The sequence below is a fragment of the Protobothrops mucrosquamatus genome, unplaced genomic scaffold (assembly GCF_001527695.2).
Source record: "Protobothrops mucrosquamatus isolate PMUCROS unplaced genomic scaffold, P.Mucros_1.0 scaffold1325, whole genome shotgun sequence".
NCBI classification, from domain to species: Eukaryota; Metazoa; Chordata; class Lepidosauria; order Squamata; family Viperidae; genus Protobothrops; species Protobothrops mucrosquamatus.
Window position 1 is genome coordinate 274,076 of NW_015387525.1, and position 22,136 is coordinate 296,211.

Consider the following 22,136-nt stretch of genomic DNA (forward strand, 5'->3'; position numbering starts at 1 on the left):
ATATTGAACAATAGGGGCGAGAGGACCGACCCCTGAGGCACCCCACAAGTTAGGGGCCTAGGAGTCGACCTCTGTCCCCCTGCCAATACCGACTGCGTACGGTCGGCGAGGAAGGAGGAGAACCACTGCATAACAGTGCCTCCCACTCCTAACTCACCGAGACGCCGCAGCATGATACCATGGTCCACAGTATCAAAAGCCGCTGAGAGGTCCAAAAGTACAAGGACAGAGGAATAACCCCTGTCCCGGGCCCTCCGGGTTAGGTTCTAAAGGGGGATGATACTGAACTGTTACCCAAAGATAAGAATATAAGGTGATACTAATACTGTGATCTTCCTCCACAGGGGGAAAAAACAACAACCAAGAAGCTGACCCCACCAAACGAAATCATATTAGAACAATAAAATCATGCTCAGATCCCAGGCTTAACATTCAAATAAATTAACAGTTTGAAAAATCAATGTGGCACTCATCCCGTTTTCCAAAATCCCGTAGCTCACACCAAAAAGGTATCCCTAAAAAAATTCTGAAATCAGAATTCTAGGTCACCCTCTTCAGACTCTGAAGATTCTTGAGTCCAAGACCTTCTTCCATGGGTACCACAAACAGAATGGTTTCTATGACATTTCCCAGGCCACGACGACTTTGTCTGGGTTGTTGAAAAAAAGGAAGGATTTGCTTCCCACTACTCATCCATCCCAAGGTGGAAAGGGGCCTTTTTCAACAGTTTGGTCAAATTCTTCAGCTCTTGCCTTCTGTAATCCCTTTTCAACTTTGAAGGAATGTTCAGGTGACCTTCCAGAGCTGGAAGAGAGATGGTGCCACCTTGCCCTTGGCCTCCCTGAGCAAAGTATCTTGGGCCTGGCTTGACAAGTTGAGTTAGTTGTGTTTACCCTCTTATGCAGAGGTCACTGGACCAGCTCCTGGATTGGAAGGGTACAATCTTCCCATGTGGGTTGGCTTTAGCGCAGTCTACTGGACCCAACTGCGATTGGCTAACTTGTGATCCACCTCAGGAGAGCAGGAGTGGAGAGGACACAATTCTAGTTCGTGTTTGGATGGGGATCATCTGGGAATTCTAGAGCTGTGAACTAAATTAGGTACAGACTCGTCCCAGAAAAGAAGACCAGGACAAACCAGCTCTGTAGCACAGCAGTGCCCAGAAAACTGCGTAGATTCAATCATCACAGATCAAATTTCATTCTTAAATTCGTGGGTTTTCTGTGTTGTGTGAATAAGGCGACATCTGATATTTCCCCCCCCACACACACACACACACACTTGTTTGGAGCACGTAGGGGGCAAAGCAGGGTGGGACAAGTGAGGGTTGATGAAGTCTAGGAACAAATCCCAAGGGGAGTCCCTGGTGCTCTCTGAATTGGGCTGTTTTCTTGCAGAGGTTTCAACACCCAACTCCGTAACATCATCTGATGGGGCAGGCAACGTCTGAAAGCAAACAGCCAAGCTCGGAGAGCACCAAAGATCACCCAGTTCAACCCCGAGCTACAAATATGTTCTCTTCTCTTGGTACAAATCCCAAGGCTTGACTCAGCCCCGGATCATCAAATGGGGGCTGGGGGAGATCAAAGGATCTTCGATCCCCAAGTGCTTGCATAACACGTGTGTGTATACCGGCCGGGCTGGGTCTTAAGATTGACTCTTGAAATATTGCGGGGGGGGGGGGTTGAATGCGTGCAGAGGAAAGCCGGGGGGGGGGAAGAGGGCGCGGTGGGGCGGAACTGGAGTAGCGGAGTCGGGCCCGCCGGNGGACTTGTACAGCCAAGTGGCCCCGTGGAGGAGCCGGCAGAGCCGGCCGGGCACCATCAAGCGCGGCTCTTCGCTGGAGATCCTGCTCTCCATGGGCTTCCCCAAGACGCGAGCGTGAGTTAGGCCCGGGAAGGCGGCGGGGGGAAGGGCGGGAGGGGGGGACGCGGATTGCCTCTCCCGGAGCTGGACTGGCGCGCTTCGCCTCCGAGCCAGCGCAAAGCGCGCAGCCCGCCTCCTGCTTCTCCCCGGCCGGGCGGGCGATCCTCTCTTCCTGCCTTGTCTGTCCGGCCAGCGGAGCAAGGGAAGCTGCGCTCCTGGGCCGGGCGGTGAGGCTTCGGAGCGGAGCGGGGCTGAGCATCCCCTTGGCCGGCCGGGGGAGGAGGGGAGTTTCCAGGGGAGCCGTGCGGGCTGGGCTGGGCTGGGCTGGGCTGGGCTGCGCTCTCTTGCACCGCAGCGCAGAGGCCAAGCAGCGCCTCGCCCAGCCCGGCAGCGGCCAAGCTGCTTTCTGGGTGGCCGGAGCGGAGAGCAGACGGCGAGAGGCCCGCGCTGTCCTCGCATCAGCCGACGGCTCCTCCTGCCTGGTCGTTGCGCTCCCTTGTCTCCTTCTCCCCTCCACGCCGCAGCCCCGAGCGGCCCATAAGAGGCAGGGCTGAGTCCGCAGCTGAAATCGAAGCTGGGCGCTTTCTATCACCACCACCCCCTATCCCCGCGGCTGGGAGTGATGGGGGTTGTAGTCCAGGACCCCGAGCGCATCCTGGGCTCCTGGACAGGCGAGCGCTTGTCTGGCTCCGTCGCCTCTACTTGGAGGAATTGCGAGCTTCTCTCTTGGGCAGGAGAGACGGGAGAAGCATTTCCTCTGCCAGGGAATTGATTCCTCTCCTCCCCTTCGCTGGGCCCTCGCCTGCTACGCCAGCTTTTCCAGCCGGTTGCCCTCCAGCTGTGTTGGAACTCGACTTCCCAGCCTGCCAGAAGCAGCAGGGTGGTTGGCCAGGCTGTCGAGGCATTCTGGGAAATGTAGTCCTGGCACATCTGAAGGGCAGCAGACTTTGGAAAACTGGCTTCCAGGATTTCGGGCTTGAGGCGTTCTCAGTTGGCCCTGATGGGCATTTTTGCTTGGCAAACCTGTGTTTTTTCATGCAGGCTCTTCTCCTTCCTTCCCTCCCTCTAGCTACAGGTAGGTCAGCCCAGGAATGATATATTAGCCTGCCAGTTGTCAGGGGAAGCCTGTCAATTAGAAAGGGAAAAACCGGTTATGCAGTTCTAAAATACCTTTCGGAAGGAATAACCTTTGGCATCATTAACTTTTTTTATCCAGCAAACATCACCCACTTAATCTATCTGGGCCAGGTGCCATTTAAGGCACGTGGTTATTAACTAGTGCAGGTGCTAGAACTAAAAGCGATAGGGTCCAGAACAAGGCCATCCCCTCCGTTTCAGTTAATATTGGATTAATTTCATATGAAGAGATTCAATTCTGATCTCTTGTTAAAAACGCTATCCAGTCTCTTTTTAAAAATTTCCAGTGATGGAGCACCCACAACTTTTGGAGGCAACTTCTGTTCCACTGGTTAATTGTTCTCACTGTCAGGAAGTTTCTCCTTAGTTCCAGGTTGCTTCTCTCCTTGATTAGTTTCCAACCGTTGTTTCTTGTCCTGCCTTCAGTTGCTTTGGGAAATAGACTGACATCCTCTTCTTTGGGGCAGCCCCTGAGATATTGGAGCACTGCTATCATGTCACCCCTACTCCTTCTCTTTAGCAGAATAACAGAATTGGAAGGGACCTTGGAGGTCTTCTAGTCCAACCCCGTTCAAGTAGGAGACCCTATACCATCCCAGACAAATGTCTGTCCAATCTCTTCTTAAAAACCTCCAGTGATGGAACACCCACAACTTCTGGAGGCAAGCCGTTCCATTAATTAATGGAACTGATTAAGCTTTCAAGGTGCCAAGATTGCTTCATTAGGCAAGGGGTCTAAAAAGTGGGGAAAGAAAAAGGAAGCTGAAGATATGCATTGGTCATATTAAAGTCTGCAGAATCATCATCTCAAAATCAAGAGTTCTAATGCAATCGGGGGGAAAAAGAAACAGATAAAAATGAAAGTAGGTTGTTTGCTTCTATGTTTCATCCAGTTTGCTGGTGATCAGCTCCTTCCATTTTTATGCTCTCTGATGAATATTTGGAAATTTCAAAAGCTTTTGGGGGGGTTTCCCCCCCATATTTTGGTGGTTTTTGATGATTTGACCGTCTTGGGCAATACTCTTACTGTAATATAGATTTTGGTTGATGATGATGATGATCTGAAATTTTATTTGGGTCAACAGAAGTATTCTTTGCTTTTCAGTTTCAAATGAAATTAAGCTAGGAAAAGGTTGGCAAACAAGTGGATTTTATTTTGCTTTTTATCTTCTGCAGTTGATCTGTCACAATCTAGTATACTCACTAACTTTGGCATATTATACCCAGGGTAATTTTTAAACTACCAACTCACTTGCTTGGCTTAATAGTAGAATTTGTATCAATGAACGCTGCACATCCTCCAGATTTTAAGAAGAGGCTGGCCAGGACCTTGGAGAATATTCAAGATTCCTCGCCATTCTCATCCGTTGTTTAGAAGCCAATCACATGAAAAAGCACAATAAAATACTTTACATATCTGTGCACTTGGCTGCCTTAGCCTGAAACTCACTGTATTCTCTCCCTCCACCCACTGGTGTGATGTTTTGATGTTCGTTTTTCCATTGACCTATTTTGATGCCTTGAAAGATACCAGCAATCAAACACCATAAAGGAATACAGATAGTCTTTGAAATTACAAGCACCATGGGGGGGGGGGGGCAGAATTTCCATCGCTAAGCAAGGTGGTTCTTAAATGAGTTGTGCCTGATTTCACGGCCATCTTTGCGACGGTTGTTAAGTGAATCACGTGATTAAGCAAATCCAGCTTCCCGCATTGACTTGGCTTGTCAGAAGCACCCTGGGAATGTTGCAATTGGGGATTGCATGATCCTGAGGCAGGGCAACCATTGTAAACGCACATTAATTGTCAAGCTCCTGAATTTTGATCACGTGATTGGAGATGCTGCAATGCTTATAAGGAGAAGAAGTGGTTGTAAGTGGTACAAAGCTACCTCGGTACTCATCCGTAATTCGTTCCGGAAGATGCGACGAATACTAAAATTGACAGGTACCGAGAAAGCCATGTAACTTATCATGTGACCAGCGATTTCGGCTGGAAGAAATACAGGTAGTCCTGGACTTAACGACTGCAATGGAACCCAACATTGCTGTTGTTAAGCAAGACATTGGTTAAGTAAGTTTTGCCCCATTTTACGACCTTTCTTGCCCCGGTTGTTAAGTGAATCACTGTAAGTTGATAAGTTAGTAACTCGGTTGTTAAGTGATTCCGGCTTCCCCGTGGCCTTTGCATGTCAGAAGGTCACAAAAAGGGTATCACGTGACCTCGAGACACTGCATCGGTCATAAATATGAGTCAGTTGCCAAGAGTCCAAATTTTGATCGCGTGACCGTGGGGGACGCTGCAATGGTCGTAAGTGTGAAAAATGATCATAAGTCACATTTTTCAGAGCCGTTGTAACTTGGAATGGTCACTAAAGGTTCTATTGTAAGTCGAGGGCTCTCTGTAGGTCACAAGGCCGCTGATGTCAGCAAGTTCTTCCTTATGCATTGACTACCAGGAGAAAGATGAGTGCCGGGACAACATTTCTATTTCAAAATGCGTCAAATACCAAATTCAATGAGTTTTGAAGCAGTCGAGTGCCGAAGTGTGGCTGTATTGTAACTTTGAAAGGTTGCTGAGTGTGATACTGTAATTCGAGGACCATCTGCCTTTACAAATGACTTGGAGGGGGTTTACCTTACACAAATTAGATTTACCTTCCACACCTGTTTTCCTTCAGGTTATCAGACTTCAAAGCCTGGCTAGCTCAGTTATGGAAATTGGAGCCCAACTTATCTGGGACCTCTTCAAGTTGGAAAAGTTGGATTAGCTTGTTATGTGTTCCATGTAGCAATGTCACGTTTTTAACTGTCGCAACAATGGAGCCATCATTTGATAGGGACTTCAAGCAAACAAACTCACAACCATACAGGTGTAACTCCGTTGCAAAATACATCATTGAAGGTGATAAAGCGTGAATGTTAAGTTCAGCTTTGGGACTAGTTCTACATCCTAAAATATAAATGCCTTTAAAGTAAGACAAGAGAGAATGAGGTTATGTTGAGGAATAATTAGTATGCTGAGAATGTTCTGCTAAACTAATGAGGCGAGACATTTATTAATAGAAAATGAACTGTGCTGCATATTGTCCATCTCACCCTCCAAAATGAAATCTAGCAATTTTCCAAAATAGCTTCAGGATGGGTTGCTTCCAGCAGCTGGAAGCTGCTCAGATATTAACTGGATTAAGACTCTTCTTCAAAAACAGCTACTTGATACAGGAATAATTAGGCCTTGTCTTGTGGTGGAGATGGTTGGTGACTTCTCGTCATGAGATGACAACCAGTTTGGCCTAACAATTCATTCCTCATACAGGATGAGGGCCTCTAGGTCCACCTGGCAGCCCTGACCTTTAGTTCCTTTAAAACTGGTGATAAAGTACAAGATCTGATTATATGCCATCAAGTCAACCACATACATGGAAATCTCTCGTGTGGTTTCAACTCATGTGACCCTTCAGCAGGTCTTCCAATGGTGCCTCATTGCTCTTGCAACGGGTCTTATCCATCTTGTCCCAAAGATGTGTTTTCACGAAACAACTGGACTTTCTTGGGGTTTTTTTGAAGATGTTTTGCTTCTTATCCAAGAAGCTTCTTCAGCTCTGTCCAGAGGCCAGAGCTGAAGAAGCTTCTTGGATGAGAAGTGAAACATCTTCAGAGAAAAACAAGGAAGTCCAGTTGCCTGTTGAAAAAGCATCTTTGGGACAACCATGAACCTGCATGACTGAGAATTTTCATAGACACTTATCCGTCTTGTTTATCTGAAGGTCAACAGGCACTTATAGGAAGCATGAGTCAGGAGATGTGATATGACCTTTAGAACTGAGGGCCTTCACCAACAGAGGCAGCGACCATAGCCTGCCTAATGATAGAACTGGCCCAGATCTAGCCATCTATTTGCTAGATTTCCAGCCAGATTGTATTAATTATACTAAGTGAGAACATGGATGAAAGCAGATCATACAAAATTAAGCTGTCCCCTGTACTGTAACAGGAGCATCCAGTATCCATGCTGGCTTGGGAATTCGGGGAACTGAAGTCCACAGAGTTGCCAAGGTTGGACTTCCCTGCCCTTCAGGGCGGGTTGGTTAACAGGTTGGTTAAAAAAGAATGAACTGCCTGTCAAAAAGTGTCTTTGAGCACGTCATCGTTCTTTGACAAGCTTATGACAGGAGCTAAAAAAAGCACTGGATACACTTGAAGGCCAGATAGCTGCGGGTGGCAAAATGGGCTGGTTTCTCCTCTTTAGCCACAGAATCTTCTTGAATTTGTAGAGAGACTTCCTCTTCATTCTGGTTTTGATTGCAGGGCTTCAACGCGCTCTATAATTCTTCATCTGTTTATTTGAGTTGTGCTTAATTTGTAGACTCTGAATAAAGCTACAGATGTTGCTTTCTCCTGTTCGGTTGCTGTGTTTACAGTTCTTGGTCTGTATCTGATGATTGTTCCAGATGTTCTGAGTTGCAGCTGCAGCAATTTTAGGCAACCAGGGGTTAGCTGGTGAACTCCGACCCTTTTCTTGGGAGGTTTTTGAGTCAATGTTGTGGGCGCATCAAACAGCAGATTGCATGGTGGAGATTTATCTTTTGAAGGGGAGATTCTTGTTCCTTTTTTAAAAAGAATATGTTAGTGATATCCACATGTTCTCTTTGGCTAAAACAGAAATCAGTGTTAATTACAGTGGCTCTTGCAAGTCACAGCTCATTGCCAGAGCCAGAGAAAACCAAGGTGTTTTTAGTCCAAGAACTGGATATTGATGGTGGGGTTCAAAGTTGAAGAAAGTGGAGCTGTTTCAGCCAATGAATGAAGACGCTTGGAATTAAGGGTGGATTAAGATTCTCATGAAGAACTTTAAAACTTACTGGGTTTTTGAGGACTGATTTTCCTCATTAACATATGGAGGACATACAAAGATGCCTTCTGCAGTGCCAAATGTTTTATTGATTGATTGGGTTTTTATCCCACCTTTATAAATAATACAAGGCGGCAAACATACCTAACACCCCTGCCTCCACCTGTTTTCCCCACAAAAACAACCCTGTGAGGTGGGCTGAGCTGAAAGAGAATAATTGTCCCAAGACCACCCAGTTGGCTTTCCTGCCTAAGACTGGACTGGAACTCCCAGTCTCCTGGTGATTGGCCCCAAGTCACCCAGCTTTAATGCTTAAGGCAGGACTAGAATTCACAGTCTCCTGGTGATTGGCCCCAGAGTCACCCAGCTGGCTTTCACGCCAAAGGTGGGACTAGAACTCACAATCTCCCAGTTTCGGGGCCAGCACCTTCACTACTATTCCAAACTGACTCTCTTTTAATTTTCACAAACATTTGTGAGAATAAAAATGCTGGCACACCTCTGAGTTGTTGGGACCACACATTTCCATGGTTGACAAACTTCTGCATTGTGGGAAACCTGTTTCCCAGCGGGATGCTATTTCTTTTGCAATTTAAAAAAAAATGCTGGGAATGTTTGGAACAGAAGGACCGAACAGGGTGACTAAGGAAAGAGCAAACATAATGTTTATCAGGTATTCTTCTAGGAGACTGGGGTGGTTTTGCAAGGATCAGATAAAAAGACAAGAGAACTTTTGTTTAGGAAAAAAAACTTCCCAAGGCTTATGTAAACCACAGGCGGAATTTGAAATGCTGCATTTAAAGAAAGAAGGGCCTTGAATTTAGAAAATCAGCAGAATGAAATCTTCTACATGGCCTTCTGTGCTATGCTGTATAAACTATAAGACAGACGATAGCTCAAATGTTGGGTCTTCGGAGTAGTTTGTGATAAATATTCAAGGGACAGTGCTCTTTTTCTCTTTATTTCACAGCAGAAACGTTTTGCTTTTCTATTTCTGTTAGCTGTCTGCAACTGGGTAGAAATTCTTCCTCGTGCACAGAAGCTACACTTGAGGAAAGCCTGACTCGACAGGGAACTAATAAAATCTACACTAGGGTGTTGCATTCCTGCGTGCACTTAAATAAGAGCAAGTTTTTGAACCCTTCACATGGCCTTCGAAAACAGTTTCTTGCTCAGATTTTGGAGGCTAGGATGTTAGTAGTAGTTAGTTGGTATTGCTCTAGGTCAGGGGTAGGCAACCTTGGCTCTTTTATGACTCGTGGACTTTAACTCCCAGAATTCCTGAGCCAGCATGGCCAAGAGCCAAGGTTGCCTACCCCTGCTCTAGGTTGACTGAGGAGCTGATTTGTTTTTACTTACTACCTTTTATCTTTTCTTTTATCTTGTCTTTAGAAGTTTGTTTTTGTTCTTACATCTTGTCCACTTGCCCAGCATTCTTTGTTTAAGATAGATGGCCATCTAAGTTTGCAGAGAAAAAAATAATAATGCATGGTTAGGTAGTCCTCATTTAGCAACTGTCTCCTTTGGTGACCCACTTGCCTTATGACGGTGATGAAAAAGTAATTTTACAACCAATCCCTGCATTTATGAACTTCGGAGTAAAGGAAAACTGAAGTAAGGATAATCACAGTTGTAGCTTCCTTTAGCGACTGTTTTGCTTAATGACAAGAATTGTCAGTCTTAATTGTGATCACTGAACAAGGACTTCCTATAGTGCTCTTACAAGGTGCAGAATCTTGTTTATACCTCTTCATCCACACTTCCAAACTATTTCATCATATTTGCTGTTTCACTCTTCAAATAATAAGAATAGATCACGAGCTTATTCCCAGGTTTGACTTTAAGGTCTGGAGCAAGGAGAAGTAAACTTTGGCTTAGGATAACTTATCTGGGCCCCAACCTTTAAGCAAAGCCCTTTCCCCTATAATCTTGGGGAGACTTAGCTTCACCTCTCTTGACAATCAATCTTTTTCCCCTGACAGAACAGCTGTACCAGACAGCTGCTCAACCTTAAGTTCCTTGGAGTGAAAAAAAAATAAGATCCAGATGTAGCAAGTTAATCTAGTTTGGCCCTTAATCACATCACTTTGTCTACACTTTAATTTTCCCATCTGCAAACTTGGGATAATATTGCTGACCTAGTTTGCTGGGTAAGAGGCAAAACGGGCTTTGAACATACTTAAGCCTTGTGCAAATACTGATAATTTGCGACCATCACTTCTGCATTGTGCTTGGAAGTATTTTCTCCTTTAGCTGAGTCAGCCTTGCTCTTACATACGTGTTTTAGGGAGTGGGGGTAGGTGTACAAGGACATCTCGGTGCCACACTGCCCCAAAGAGAAAGCAACCCCCTCTGACTTTGTGCCATTACTTTTTCATTTACCATCTTGACCCATGTTGATCATTTATTTATCGGTGCATATTTTTTGTGTGTGCTATTTTATTTATTATTTATTGGGTTATTGTTGGGAGGTGGAGTTAAACGTGCTACAAGTTTGGAATCCTTGCGTTGCCACAAGAGTTCCAAGTATAGCACCCTGTACATTTGTTGACCCTTATCTAGAACCAATTTAGCTTTGACCACTGCTTGACTAGAATCTTGTGTACAGGTGGCAGTAATAAACTCTTCTGTACTTTGAAATCAACCAGTATTCCCCGTGATTTGCACCTGACAATTTGGCATCATTACATTAGAGGAATATGGTAGTACTGTTCATATTGAATCTGTTTGATGTTGCCATATTGAATTCTGCTTTGTTAGTTGTTATTATGTTCCTTCTCTTTTCGGTCTTGTTTCTTTTTCCTCTTTCTTCTTTCCCTTTCTTTAAACTTGATGGCAAACCTCGTGAGTGGTGGTACTTCCTTCCCCTTGGGCTAAAAGTTTGGTATGATCCAAAGATCAAACAATTGTTTGACCACAAGCTGGAATACTTGACACGTTCAGTTCCTGTGCATGTAGCAGCGAGACCTTTCCATTATGACTGTACAGTCTGGTAGCCCTGAATTGAATCAGCCCTGAAGGGAGGGGGGAAATTGATGAAGCTAGATAAGGACTCTTCAGAATTGGGGGTGGGGGAGAGAGAGAGAAGAGGAGATACAATTGTAGGCCAGTTTTAGAGTGTTGCAATTGATGCTGCTTGCCAGGCAGAAAATGGCTCATATTTTGTAAATGTTTTATGAGTAGATACAGAAGCCTCAAGGAAAACTACCTGGGCTATATCAACCTAGATGTTTTTACAATTCGGCTGTGCTCCCGTGGAGGTTTCTAGGCTCTGGAGTTACCAGGAAGTGCTGCTCACCTGCAAAGTGGCCCAGCTTGTTGTGCATGTCAGGATTAGAATCACGAAGAGGCTTGCGACATGTTCTACAAATGACCTTTACAGGAGGATATTGCATAGCTGTTGTGGGAAACAAATATCTGGACTGCATCACCTTTAGAAAAGCTTCTGTGTGGGGGTTTTCCTGTGTTTGCTTTATTTATTTCTTTAGACCCAGTCTTTATTCTTTCTATAAATACACAACTAATATTCCTTCCTCCTCCTATTTTCCCCACAATGACAACCCTATGAGGTGAGTTGGGCTGAGAGAGGGACTGATCCAAAATTACTCTGCTGACTTTCATGCCTAAGGTGGGGCTAGAACTCACCGTCTCCTAGTGATTGGCCCAAAGCCATCTGGTTGACTCAATGCCTAAGACAGGACTAGAACTCACCGTCCAGCCAGCTTTCATGGCTAAGATACGACTAGAACTCACTGTCTCCTGGTGATTGTCCAAAAGTCACCCAGCCGGCTTTCATGGCTAAGACAGGACTGGAACTCACCGTCTCCTGGTTCCTAGCCTGGTGCTTTAACCCCCACACCAAACCAGCTCCCTTTATGCCCTATAGAAAGTATTGGCCTTTGCAGTGCACAAATGGATGCATGTGGCCTCTATCCAGGTTGCTGCAAATCTCTAACAAGATGGAGAACCAGGGTGGCAAAAGGATTAAATGCCGGACTCTAACTGGGGGAGGGGGGCATATTCACCTCTATCCTCAAAACGCAGCAAGGACATCGGTCCCTGGTTTTCTGCCAGGCCCAACTTATCTCACAGGATGTTTGGGTTGGAGAAAAAGTTGCAGGAGGAAGTGCTGCCGGCCTGCCTTAAGCTCCTGAATGAGAGGAGGGACTGAACTGTAAGAAAAGTCTAAAAGTTAAGCATTGCCCAAGGAGCTTGAGCTGAACAAGGTCTGTGTGTGTCCTCGGTTTGGCAAAGGAGCACACCCTGTGTTCTGATAAACAGGCAATTTGAATGCATTTTCAGGCCAAGTCCCTCCCTGGTTTGTTGTGTAGCTTTGGTGCACAAAGTGTGCCTGGCTTGTGGCTTTCCCAAGTTGCTTTTCACACAGGATTTGGTTTGCTGACAGTTGCAGGCTGATTTCCTCTGTGACGGTGGTTAGTGGTTTGCTTTTTATTGACCTTCCCTGAGTGTGACATTTAGTCTCCCAAGAAGCTTGGCTAAATGTCTCCGAGTCTATTTGAGGGTTTCTGTTCATTCCTTCCAGCCAGGAGAGAGAACCCAGAGGAGAGTTGTCGCTTTGCGATTCTTTACCTGCGACACAGAGAGTCAAACTACAAACAGCCCTTCAGTTCACAACATCAAGTCTGCTGGAGTCTGTGGCCACACCCACCCATGGTGCTGAGCTTGGGGTTCATACGGGACAGCACGTATGGCCTACTTACCGTTATCCCTTTTCCGATTCCCACAACACTTCAGCTTAATCCTTGGTAGATACAATTAGGGGAATTTTAAGAGGTTTAACTCCCCTGACTCTTATCTAACATATCTGCACTGCCACAATCCAGATGGCTAGTAGATGGAAGCAGGGAGAGACTAAAAAATTCTACTGAGCAGTCTAGATTTTTGCGAGGGGAGGGAGGAGGAGGAGGAGGAGGAGGAGGAGGAGGCCCTCTTAACATTTGAACAAAGCCTGACATGACTCTCAGCCTGATGGAACTGGGAAATCCCCAGGCTAAGCCGTGGCTTGTTCACAGTTTCGTGAATGAACAAATACGGAATATTTTATGAATCCAAAAGAATTCAGTGGCTACCTTGCTCTCCTGAAAAGCTGCTCAGAAACCATTCCCGTTGACACTTCCTCGACAGAAGCACCACATATAAAATTTCAGCCTCGATTCTTCAGCCTTTCATTTTCATTTTTTCTTAAAAGGGGGACATTACGGAGTTTTCAGCAAACGTTGGCAGAGCTGAATGAAACTGAAATGCACCACCTGGGCACCAAGAAGGCAAGAGAAGTGTGGTGATTTACAGAGGGCAATGCGCACATCCCTGTAGGGGAGCAATCAGTGGTGATTTGTAATACAGGTCGCCATTAAAAGGGGGGGAAGGCTGGCAGTGGGTTTTTACAGCCCCCCCCCTTTGCCTTACAATGTTGGGCAGCTTGGAGCCATCTCCTCTCCGTCTTCCAAACCACAGATGACAGGGTGAAAGGCGCATATCCCAGAATATCTGGCATATTAAAGAGCATTTCAAACCAGGATGGTAATCAAATGGCAGCCTGGAGGGGCCGGGCAAATTGGATAGTTTCCCCATGAAGAACTGAGGGCGGAGCTAAGAATGAGAGAAAAGAGCTGGTTGCAAGACTCTCTTTGCATCTTGGAGGCCTTTGTGGCTGGCGCTTTATGAGTGAAGTAAAATCTCTTTTGCGTCAAACTCAGTTCTTGTTGACCTCATGACAACTTACAACCACAATTGAGCCCCAAATTTCTATGGCTAAGCAAGGCAGGGGTGATGAGCCGTGGTGGCGTAGTGGTTAGAATGCAGTACTGCGGGCTGCTTCTGTTGCCTGCCAACTGCCTGCAGTTCGGCAGTTCGATCCTGACCGGCTCAAAGTTGAGTCAGCCTTCCAGCCTTCCGAGGTCGGTAAAATGAGGACCCGGATTGTTGGGGGCAAGAGGCTGACTCTGTAAACCACTTGGAGAGGGCTGTGAAGTGGTATATAAGTCTAAGCGCGATTGCTATCCTTCCTTCCTTCCTTCCTTCCTTCCTTCCTTCCTTCCCAGTGGTTAGAATGCAGCATTGCAGGCTAACTCTGCCGACTGCCATCAGTTCGATCCTGACCATCTCAAGGTTGATTCAGCCTTCCAGCCTTCTGAGGTCAGTAAAATGAGGACCTGGATTGTTGGGGGCAATTTATTCTGACTCTGTAAACCACTTGGAGAGGGTTGTAAAGTAGTGTGAAGTGGTATATAAGTCTAAGTGCTATTGCTATCCTTCCTTCCTTCCTTTCCTCCCATAGTGCGCAGTGGTTAGAATGTGGTATTGCAGGCTAACTCTGCCTATAGCCAGCAGTTCGATCCTGACCAGCTCAAGGTTGACTCAGCCATCCATCCTTCTGAGGATGGAAAAATGAAGACTCAGATTATTGGGGGCAAGAGGCTGACTCTGTAAACCGCTTAGAGAGGGCTGTAAAGCACTGTGAAGCGATATGTAAATCTAAGTGCTATTGCTATTGCTAAGTGAGTTTTGCCCCATTTTATGACCTTTCTGGACACAGTTGTTAAGTGAATCACTAGTTGTTAAATTAGCAACACAGTTGTTAAGTGAATCTGGCTCCCCGTGGACTTTGCTTCTCAGAAAGTCACAAAAGGGGATGACAGGATTTCAAGACCCTGCAACTGTCATAAATATGAACCAGTTGCCAAGCGTCTGAATGTTGATCACGTGACCGTGGGGAGGCCGCGACAGTCATAAGTGTGAAAAACGGCCATGTCACTTTTTTCAGGGCTGCTCTTTGAATGGTCACTAAATGAGTGGCTGTAAGCCAAGGACTACAGCATATAGAGATAGTTCACCCTTTCCTTCCTGAAGACTATTTCTCAACTTCCTAGCATACCCTTAAAGTCCTGGGATGTCCTCAGAGCCCCCATCCTTAGATCAACCAAATCTGATCCTGTTCAGCTTTTTTAGGTCAGCCAAGGTTGGCTAGAAAGTTGAGTGTCCTACCTTTGTGGACCAGGCCTTTTGCTAAGAGCCATTGCTCCTTAGGTTTATCCTGAAAATCTGCAACCTCCTGTCAGTCATATTGACAAGCCCTGTGATCAAGAGAGCCCTTTTATGGTGCAGAGAATGCATTCCAAACTCACCATAATTAAGGGCCATGCACAGTAGCTAGTTAACTTCTCTCAAGTTATTGTTTAATCCCATCTGGTTGACTTGGTCACAATTAGCTCACCTCACATTTCAAACCATAAATTATGGTTCACAAACCACCACGGCAGAGGTACAATAGCAAACAAACCTTATGAAATTATCCTTCAGTGGGTGTGTACCAGATTACAGGTTCACACATCAGGTTTCGGAATTGATGCAACTTCCAGGTATCTCAGTTTGGAGACTGCCAAACTACAGAGGGCAAATCCCAAATTTAACTGCAGTGTTTCTTCCAAGTTCCATTTGTTAATATCTTCCCATCCACTAGTGTATCTAAGCCCTTTCCGGGAAGATTTGTCCATCTCTTAATCGGTATTTTTCCTCTGAGTCACCGTGCTGCAAAATACACGATAGGTAGCATGGGACTTTGAAATGATTTCCCGAGCAATTAGATTGGTATTTCTCTTGAAACCCAAAGGTGCTTCCTAGCAAGCTACAGGCGATCATTTCAAGGTAACCAAAATCATTGAGATAAGTGAGTTTGCCTCGCGGTGCTTTTGGTACAGCCCTGCATTAGAATTCCAAGTTGCAAGGATGATAGGCAATACAAAATAAAAACGCCGAGCCCTTTTCATTTAAAGGCTGTGCAGTAAACATGATGGGGGAAAGGAAGCAATATACAGTCCAGGATGGGTGCCTTTGGAGCTGTAGTGAAAATGAACAGCTTCCACCGCATCTTATATTTCTAATGCCATCTGCTGCCTTTAAAAAGGATTTTAAAGCAAACAAATTAGGTCTAGCTGCTTCTCTTCCTCCTATAAAATTGGTTGATTAAATTAGGAGCCTCCCATTAGCAAGAGAAGATGCAGAGGACCACTAAAACTAAAGCTAAACTAAAGAGGCAGAGAACCATTAAAACTAAACCTGCAAAGGTTTTGCTGCAAATTTTCTAGCTATTTGCAGGCAGAGAAAGAGGAGAATATTTCAGTTAATTTCCTCAACCAAAAAAACAACAACAGCGAACTTCTCTGGCCATTTAAGGCAAGGTGCAGCTCATAATTAGGACAGCAATTCCCCCCCCCCTCTTATTTTTCTGATGATTTTATTTCAGCTTCCTCCCTTTACAAGTGGCATTAACATCTTAGCAACCTGTTCGCCATTTTTTTTATTGTTCATGGATGCCCCAGGCTTAGCATCATTTCAGAAGTTTGCACATGGAAATGAGTGTGAGTTGTGAAAAGAAATTGGAGAGCATGTTCTGAGAAAATGGAGCTTGTTTCTAAGAGTGTTAACAGAAAAAAAAAAGATCTCTGAGAAAATTTGCCTGAACACAGATTTAAGCCAGATGATGCCCAATTTCCCACAGCATATGAATTTACTTAAATAATAGTTTGATTAAACAGCCACAATTGGAAGCAATTATACTAAGCCTCAAAGATGTTTGATAAACTAGAGTGCCACCATTCATACCGTAGAAGTCACCAAGTTGCATTCAGGCTTAGCTTATTGGTTTGAACCCAGCTTAAGTATGTTTAAAATCAAATAGACTTCTCAGCTTCTGTTCTTTCCATTGGCCCATTGAGAAATTTAGTGCTTATTATAGTGTAGGATGCCTAATTTTGTAAGCCTATCAGCAATAATTTTGTGAGCCAATAAACAAGCTTTGCAATTATCTGGCCCTCTGATCAATTAAATATGAATGGAATGGAATGGAATAGAAGAATCGAATATAGAATATAGAGAATGGAATGGAATAGAATAGAATAGAATATAGAAAACAGAAAATAGAATAGAATATAGAATAGAATAGAATAGAATAGAATAGAATAGAATAGAATAGCTTTATTGATTATTCATTCAACCATATCAAAAATACAAAATTAATACAAGTATACAAATAGATACAAAGACAACAATAGGGCATGCTCATAGTAAGTCATCCCCCCCAGTTAATCTCAATCTGATCTAAATATTCTATCCTCTTTGAAACACCCTTTGAAATTAAGAGTGTGGTTTACTATTAATATGCAGGTTTGTTCCCTGCAAAAGTAAGACAGTGTCTCCTGCATGGCCCCAGTATTTTGTTTCGTTAGTCTTTAAATAAGAATCTAAATCAAAAGCTTTTCCTGCAGTGTACAGTTTGCAGTCAAAAAGGATCTGTCCATTGTCTTTAGCCGCTGATGTTCCACAAATGCACAGCCTTTCTTCCAATAGTGCTCCATGCAGCCTCCCAAATCTTACCATGGAATTTAGTTCAAAGAGCTCTGTGTTAAATACGAGATACCCTGATTATCTGCAGACCTCTATTCCTATCTGATATATATTCCTAAACTTGCATCACACTACAAACCCAGCCATAATTAATATATGCCAATGATATAAAGCTGTGGCCCTTGGGGGGATCATTCAGACACTTTTCATTGATTATCTCCAGATCTTGTAGAACTGGGTGTCTTTCTGGATAAGAAGACCTGCAGGAACAAGCTGTTCTATTGCAACCAGGGGAGAGGAAAATGAATTAATGAATTTATCTCCAGAGGTCCAAATTTAGCTTCTTGTACTTGGCAAGTGGAAACTGTGATAGTAACTCTAAAGTTCTGTCGGTAATGAAAAGCAAAATTTTACTAAAGGTCATTTGTGCAAAAAAACCAGCTTGTTGCTGACCATTGTGGGTTTTTTTTTAAAAAAATGTTGATTCAGCATCCATTTCTCCTCCCATAGTTATTACCAACAATCCATTGTCTTGAATATTTCTGTTTTGGAATATCCTTGGTGAATATACTTTCTGAAATAAATCAAACTGCAGGGAAACTGTTTTTTGATGGTTTACGTTTTATTTAATATCTATCAGGAGAATACAGAACGCTCCAATTGCCCTTGTCTGGCATCTTTTTTTCTTTTAATAATATTTTATGGAAAGTTTTAAAAACAAAGTACAAATTAACACAAGCTAAAATAGAACAGGAAAGGGGGAAAAAAGAATGGTTCAGCCAACCATTCTTTACTGCAATGTATCAATGGAGCGGAGAATTTTAATGGGCAAATGCCAGCTTTGACAATTAGAAGGGCAATTCTGTTTTGTTTTGATTTTCGGATACAATTTTGCTTTTCATTGCTGCAGTTCTGCTTATGGTTTCATAGAGGTTCGTTGAGTTCAGAACTGCCATTTAGGAAAATCTGCAGCCACTGCTCTGTTCCTCAGAATGAGTCTTGGGTTCCTGGTTTAGAATAGAATAGAATAACAGAGTTGGAAGGGACCTTGGAAGTCATCTAGTCCAACCCCCTGCTCAGGCAGGAAACTCTATACCATTTCAGACAAATGGCTGTCCAGTCTCTTCTTTAAAACCTCCAGTGTCGGAGCATTCACAACTTCTGGAGGCAAGGAGTTCCACTGGTTAATTGTTCTAACTGTCAGGTTGCTTCTCTCCTTGATTAGTTTCCATCCGTTGCTTCTTGTCCTGCCCTCGGTGTTTGATTTCTCTTAATATTGATAAGGATGAAAGTGACTGATAAGGATGGAAGGAGTGGTTCCAAAAATCACTTTTGGATGGTCCATGCTTAGTTTCCCTAGGAACTTTATGAAGAGACATTAGACAAGTGACCAAAGGTGACTCATAAATGAAGAGAAGGACCAAGGACATTTGCTCCAGGTGGTTTTCAATGATTGTTAGCAGATGTGATATAAATAGGTTAGGTGCTACGGATGCAGATATGATGGTGAAAGTTGAGTCAACTCTGGGGCTGTTATCTCCATCTTTGTCAAAGTAAAGGCTTTTTCAGATCAAAGTGGACTCCAGATAACTTCATTAGAGGAGTTGAGGTTTTGGAGTAATCAGCTTCGAAAAGTTAATTGTCTTCTTCTTAGATGTTTTTTTTCAACTTTCTACTCAAGTTTCTAGCCTGGAGGTTTCCCACTAGCCTCCAGCCTAAATAGAACCCTGCTAAGCTTTTATGAAATTAGCCAAGATCTAGTTGAGCATCTCCATTGTATTCTCATTTACAATGTTTAATGCTGCAGATAAATCTTGGTAACGCCTCTTGCTCTGATGGAATCTTGCACGGCAAGAAGTAGACTCTTCACCTGAGAGTTTACCTTAACACCTGGGCCTCTTTTAGAGTTTAAGACTCATTTGATTGAGGTAATTTTTCCGGGCGTGCCCAGATTAGTTCCATTTCCGATGCAAATTATTCAGATTTGGCATCGATATGCGGCTTTGCCGTGTAGTTAATTGACTATGCAGATAAGCCCAGGGCTGTGCAAGCAATGTGGGAGGCAAAGAGGAAGAGAAAGAAGAAAAGAAAGAAAATATACAAATTGTAGCAAAGGCAAGATGGGGAATGGCAATTAAATGACTTCCACTTTGCTTTGGAGTGGGGAGAGAGGACCAGTTCTTATAGGAACGGCCTTGACCAGGAGTGCCCAACCGTGGCAAACTTTAAAACTTGTGGACTTCAACTCCCAGAATTCCCAGCCAGCTACTACTTTTATTCCAGGATATCGGATAACATGGCCCTTAGGAGAGCACTGCAGAATGCCCACCAAATCCTCAAATTCATTTTTTATTAAACTCAAAAACTTAAAAAAAAACCCCAATCCTGGGATCTGGGGGGGGGACACATCCGTGCCACAGAAGCCCACCTAAAGATCTCCGAGTTATGGAATCTAGCATTGCATGTGGGAAAGAGCGTAATTTCGCCCAAAGCCTGCAAATCCACATTTGTTTCATCTTGCAGAAGGGATGATTGGCAATTATTGGAAGGGCCAAGCCTTGGTTTGGAGATTTATTTATTTTTTTAATGTATTTTTGGCTGATGCGGTAATGAAAAAAGAAAAAAAAACAACAACGCACCTCTCCGAGCCTTTTGATAATAAGCTCCAGCAGCCGCTGCTTGTGAGTGGAGGTTATTTTGTGTCATTGGTAATTGCCAGCCTGAAGGAAAAGAGGCTATAATTAGTCCTTCTGTGCTGTTTGTTTATCGGCGAGGGAAAATGGTCTTTAAAAGATTGGGCTGCCTTGGCTGAGAATGCAATTCCTGTTAACAGACGGGGACAACAATTTTCTCCGATGGCTTTGGCTACCGCAGGAAAGGCTTGCACTGGGCGTGTGGCTGCGTCCCTGGAGCAGAAGGAAGACCTCGGTGGGGACCGTAACAAGGATTGCGAGGCAGTTTTATGCCTCATAATTCCTGTTATTGTACAGACACATGCATACGCGTACAGCAGAGGCTCGATAATGGCCCATGGGTTGGCTTTGCGCATGATGCTAAGGTGTTGTTGATCGTGGTTTGCAGTTACACATTGCACTAAGCCATAAACCATGGTTTATAAGCCATAGAATTTGCCATGTGGAATATCTTTCTCTTGAAATCCTCTTAATCTTCTGAAAAATGGTAACGAGCTGCTGTTTCTCCCAGGCATTGTGCTTGGATTGAAGCCCAGGGTTGCATAGGTGAATGGATGCAGTTGATGGAGTAGGCACTTGGTCCTTCTAGAGTTTTGTAATATTGATGGAGTAGGCACTTGGTCCTTCTAGATGTTTGTTGTATTGATGGACTAGACACCTGGTCCTTCTAGATGTTTGTTGTATTGATGGACTAGGCTTTTCTTGATTTTTGTTTTTCTTATTTGTGATTTTATTATTGTTGTTAGCCCCCAGAGATATGTTCCACAAGATGGGCAGCCCTATCAATCTTAAAACACACACACACACACAAAATAAGCTGCACCAAGTCCCATCACAGAAGGACCTTTTGTATAAATCAAATTACATATACCCATCCACAGAAAAGGGATTCACATCTGAGACAGTCATAAGTTGATTTATTTGGTTTTGACTTTATTGCAATGACTGTGGTCAGTGCCATTCCAACAAACCATGGTTAATCAAATTGCAGTTTAAAGTGATGAATGAGTCCAGCTTTCCCTACAGCTAATGGCCAAGTAAGAATTCTATCAAAAGAATATTTGTAGCTCAGGGTTGAAATGAAGAATCCTTAGTGCTCTCTGAGCTTGCTTGTTTACTTGCAGACATTTCATCACCCAACTACATAACATCATCAGTGCACAAATAAGAATTCTATCTTCCCAAACTTTCTGTATTTTCTGCCCTTTTTAAAGAACCATTTACTCCAACTAAATGGTAGAAATAAAAATGGCTATCCAAAAGAGTTTGCTGTCAAACATTCTTTATAAACAATTCATCAAAGATCCAATAACCAAAACATTTGTCATTTGTCGTTTGAACTGTCTTTTGGAGCAGAGTTTTTCTAAGTTGCATCTAATTCCCACCAAATCAGAGCATTTTCGCAATTATTCCCAAATTGCTGGAAACCAGGGCTCCCCATATTATTTGGGCCACCATAAATGGGTTTCTCTTGGACATACGGAGCGTCTCCTAAAGCAGAGGTCCCCAACCTTTCTCAGTTGGTGGCCCGGAGGGAAAGGGAGGGAGAGGTGCCCTTATGCGAATGGGGCCGCGCAAAACTGGTTGGGATGCCAACGCCCATGTGATGCTAGCAGCGCAGCTAGCACTAGCACAAGTAGGGGGTGAGTGTGCACACACACACGAACACACTAGCCAGCTACTCACGCAGCCCAGTGGCCAATAGGCCACGGTCCGGTAGTGGGCCACGGCCATACTGTCCTAAAGTATGGAACTGAAGCTTAACCTTCTGCCTTTAATGTAGGCTACTAAACCATCGTCTTTTGCATACAACAGGGGTCTTCAAACTTGGCCCTTTTATGACTTGTGGATGTCAACTCCCAGAATTCCTCAGCCAGGCACACTGTGCCTAGCTGAGGAACTCTGGGAGTTGAAGTCCACAAGTCATAAAAGGGCCAAATTTGAAGACCCCTTCTCTACAAGATCCTAAAATCAAAGAGAAACCCCCGGATGCCTAATTTGTTGGCATCAAAGCATCGTCTTTCTCTGCAGGATCCTAAAATCAAATAGAAACTTCCGGATGCCTAATTTGTTGGCCTCCTTTTCCGATTTCCCTGCTCTCACGTGTCATATTATTCTGAAGGTAATGCGTCTCGCCCGTAGATGGACAAAAGCTACCCCAGAAGGCGACACCACTTGATGGCCTTGACTCAAAAGCCACGGAAAAGCGAAGACCAGCCTTCCCA

General features: G+C 44.2%; 1 protein-coding gene across 1 annotated transcript in view; it reads left to right on the plus strand.

Annotated features, from left to right (window-relative positions):
• UBASH3B (ubiquitin associated and SH3 domain containing B) overlaps positions 1 to 22,136 on the plus strand; it is an 80,525-nt gene that overhangs the window by 25,978 nt on the left and 32,411 nt on the right. Inside the window, exon 2 of the mRNA XM_015821406.1 lies at positions 1,749 to 1,881. Within this exon, the coding sequence (XP_015676892.1) occupies positions 1,749 to 1,881 (133 nt within the window). The remainder of the gene's footprint in view (positions 1 to 1,748; positions 1,882 to 22,136) is intronic.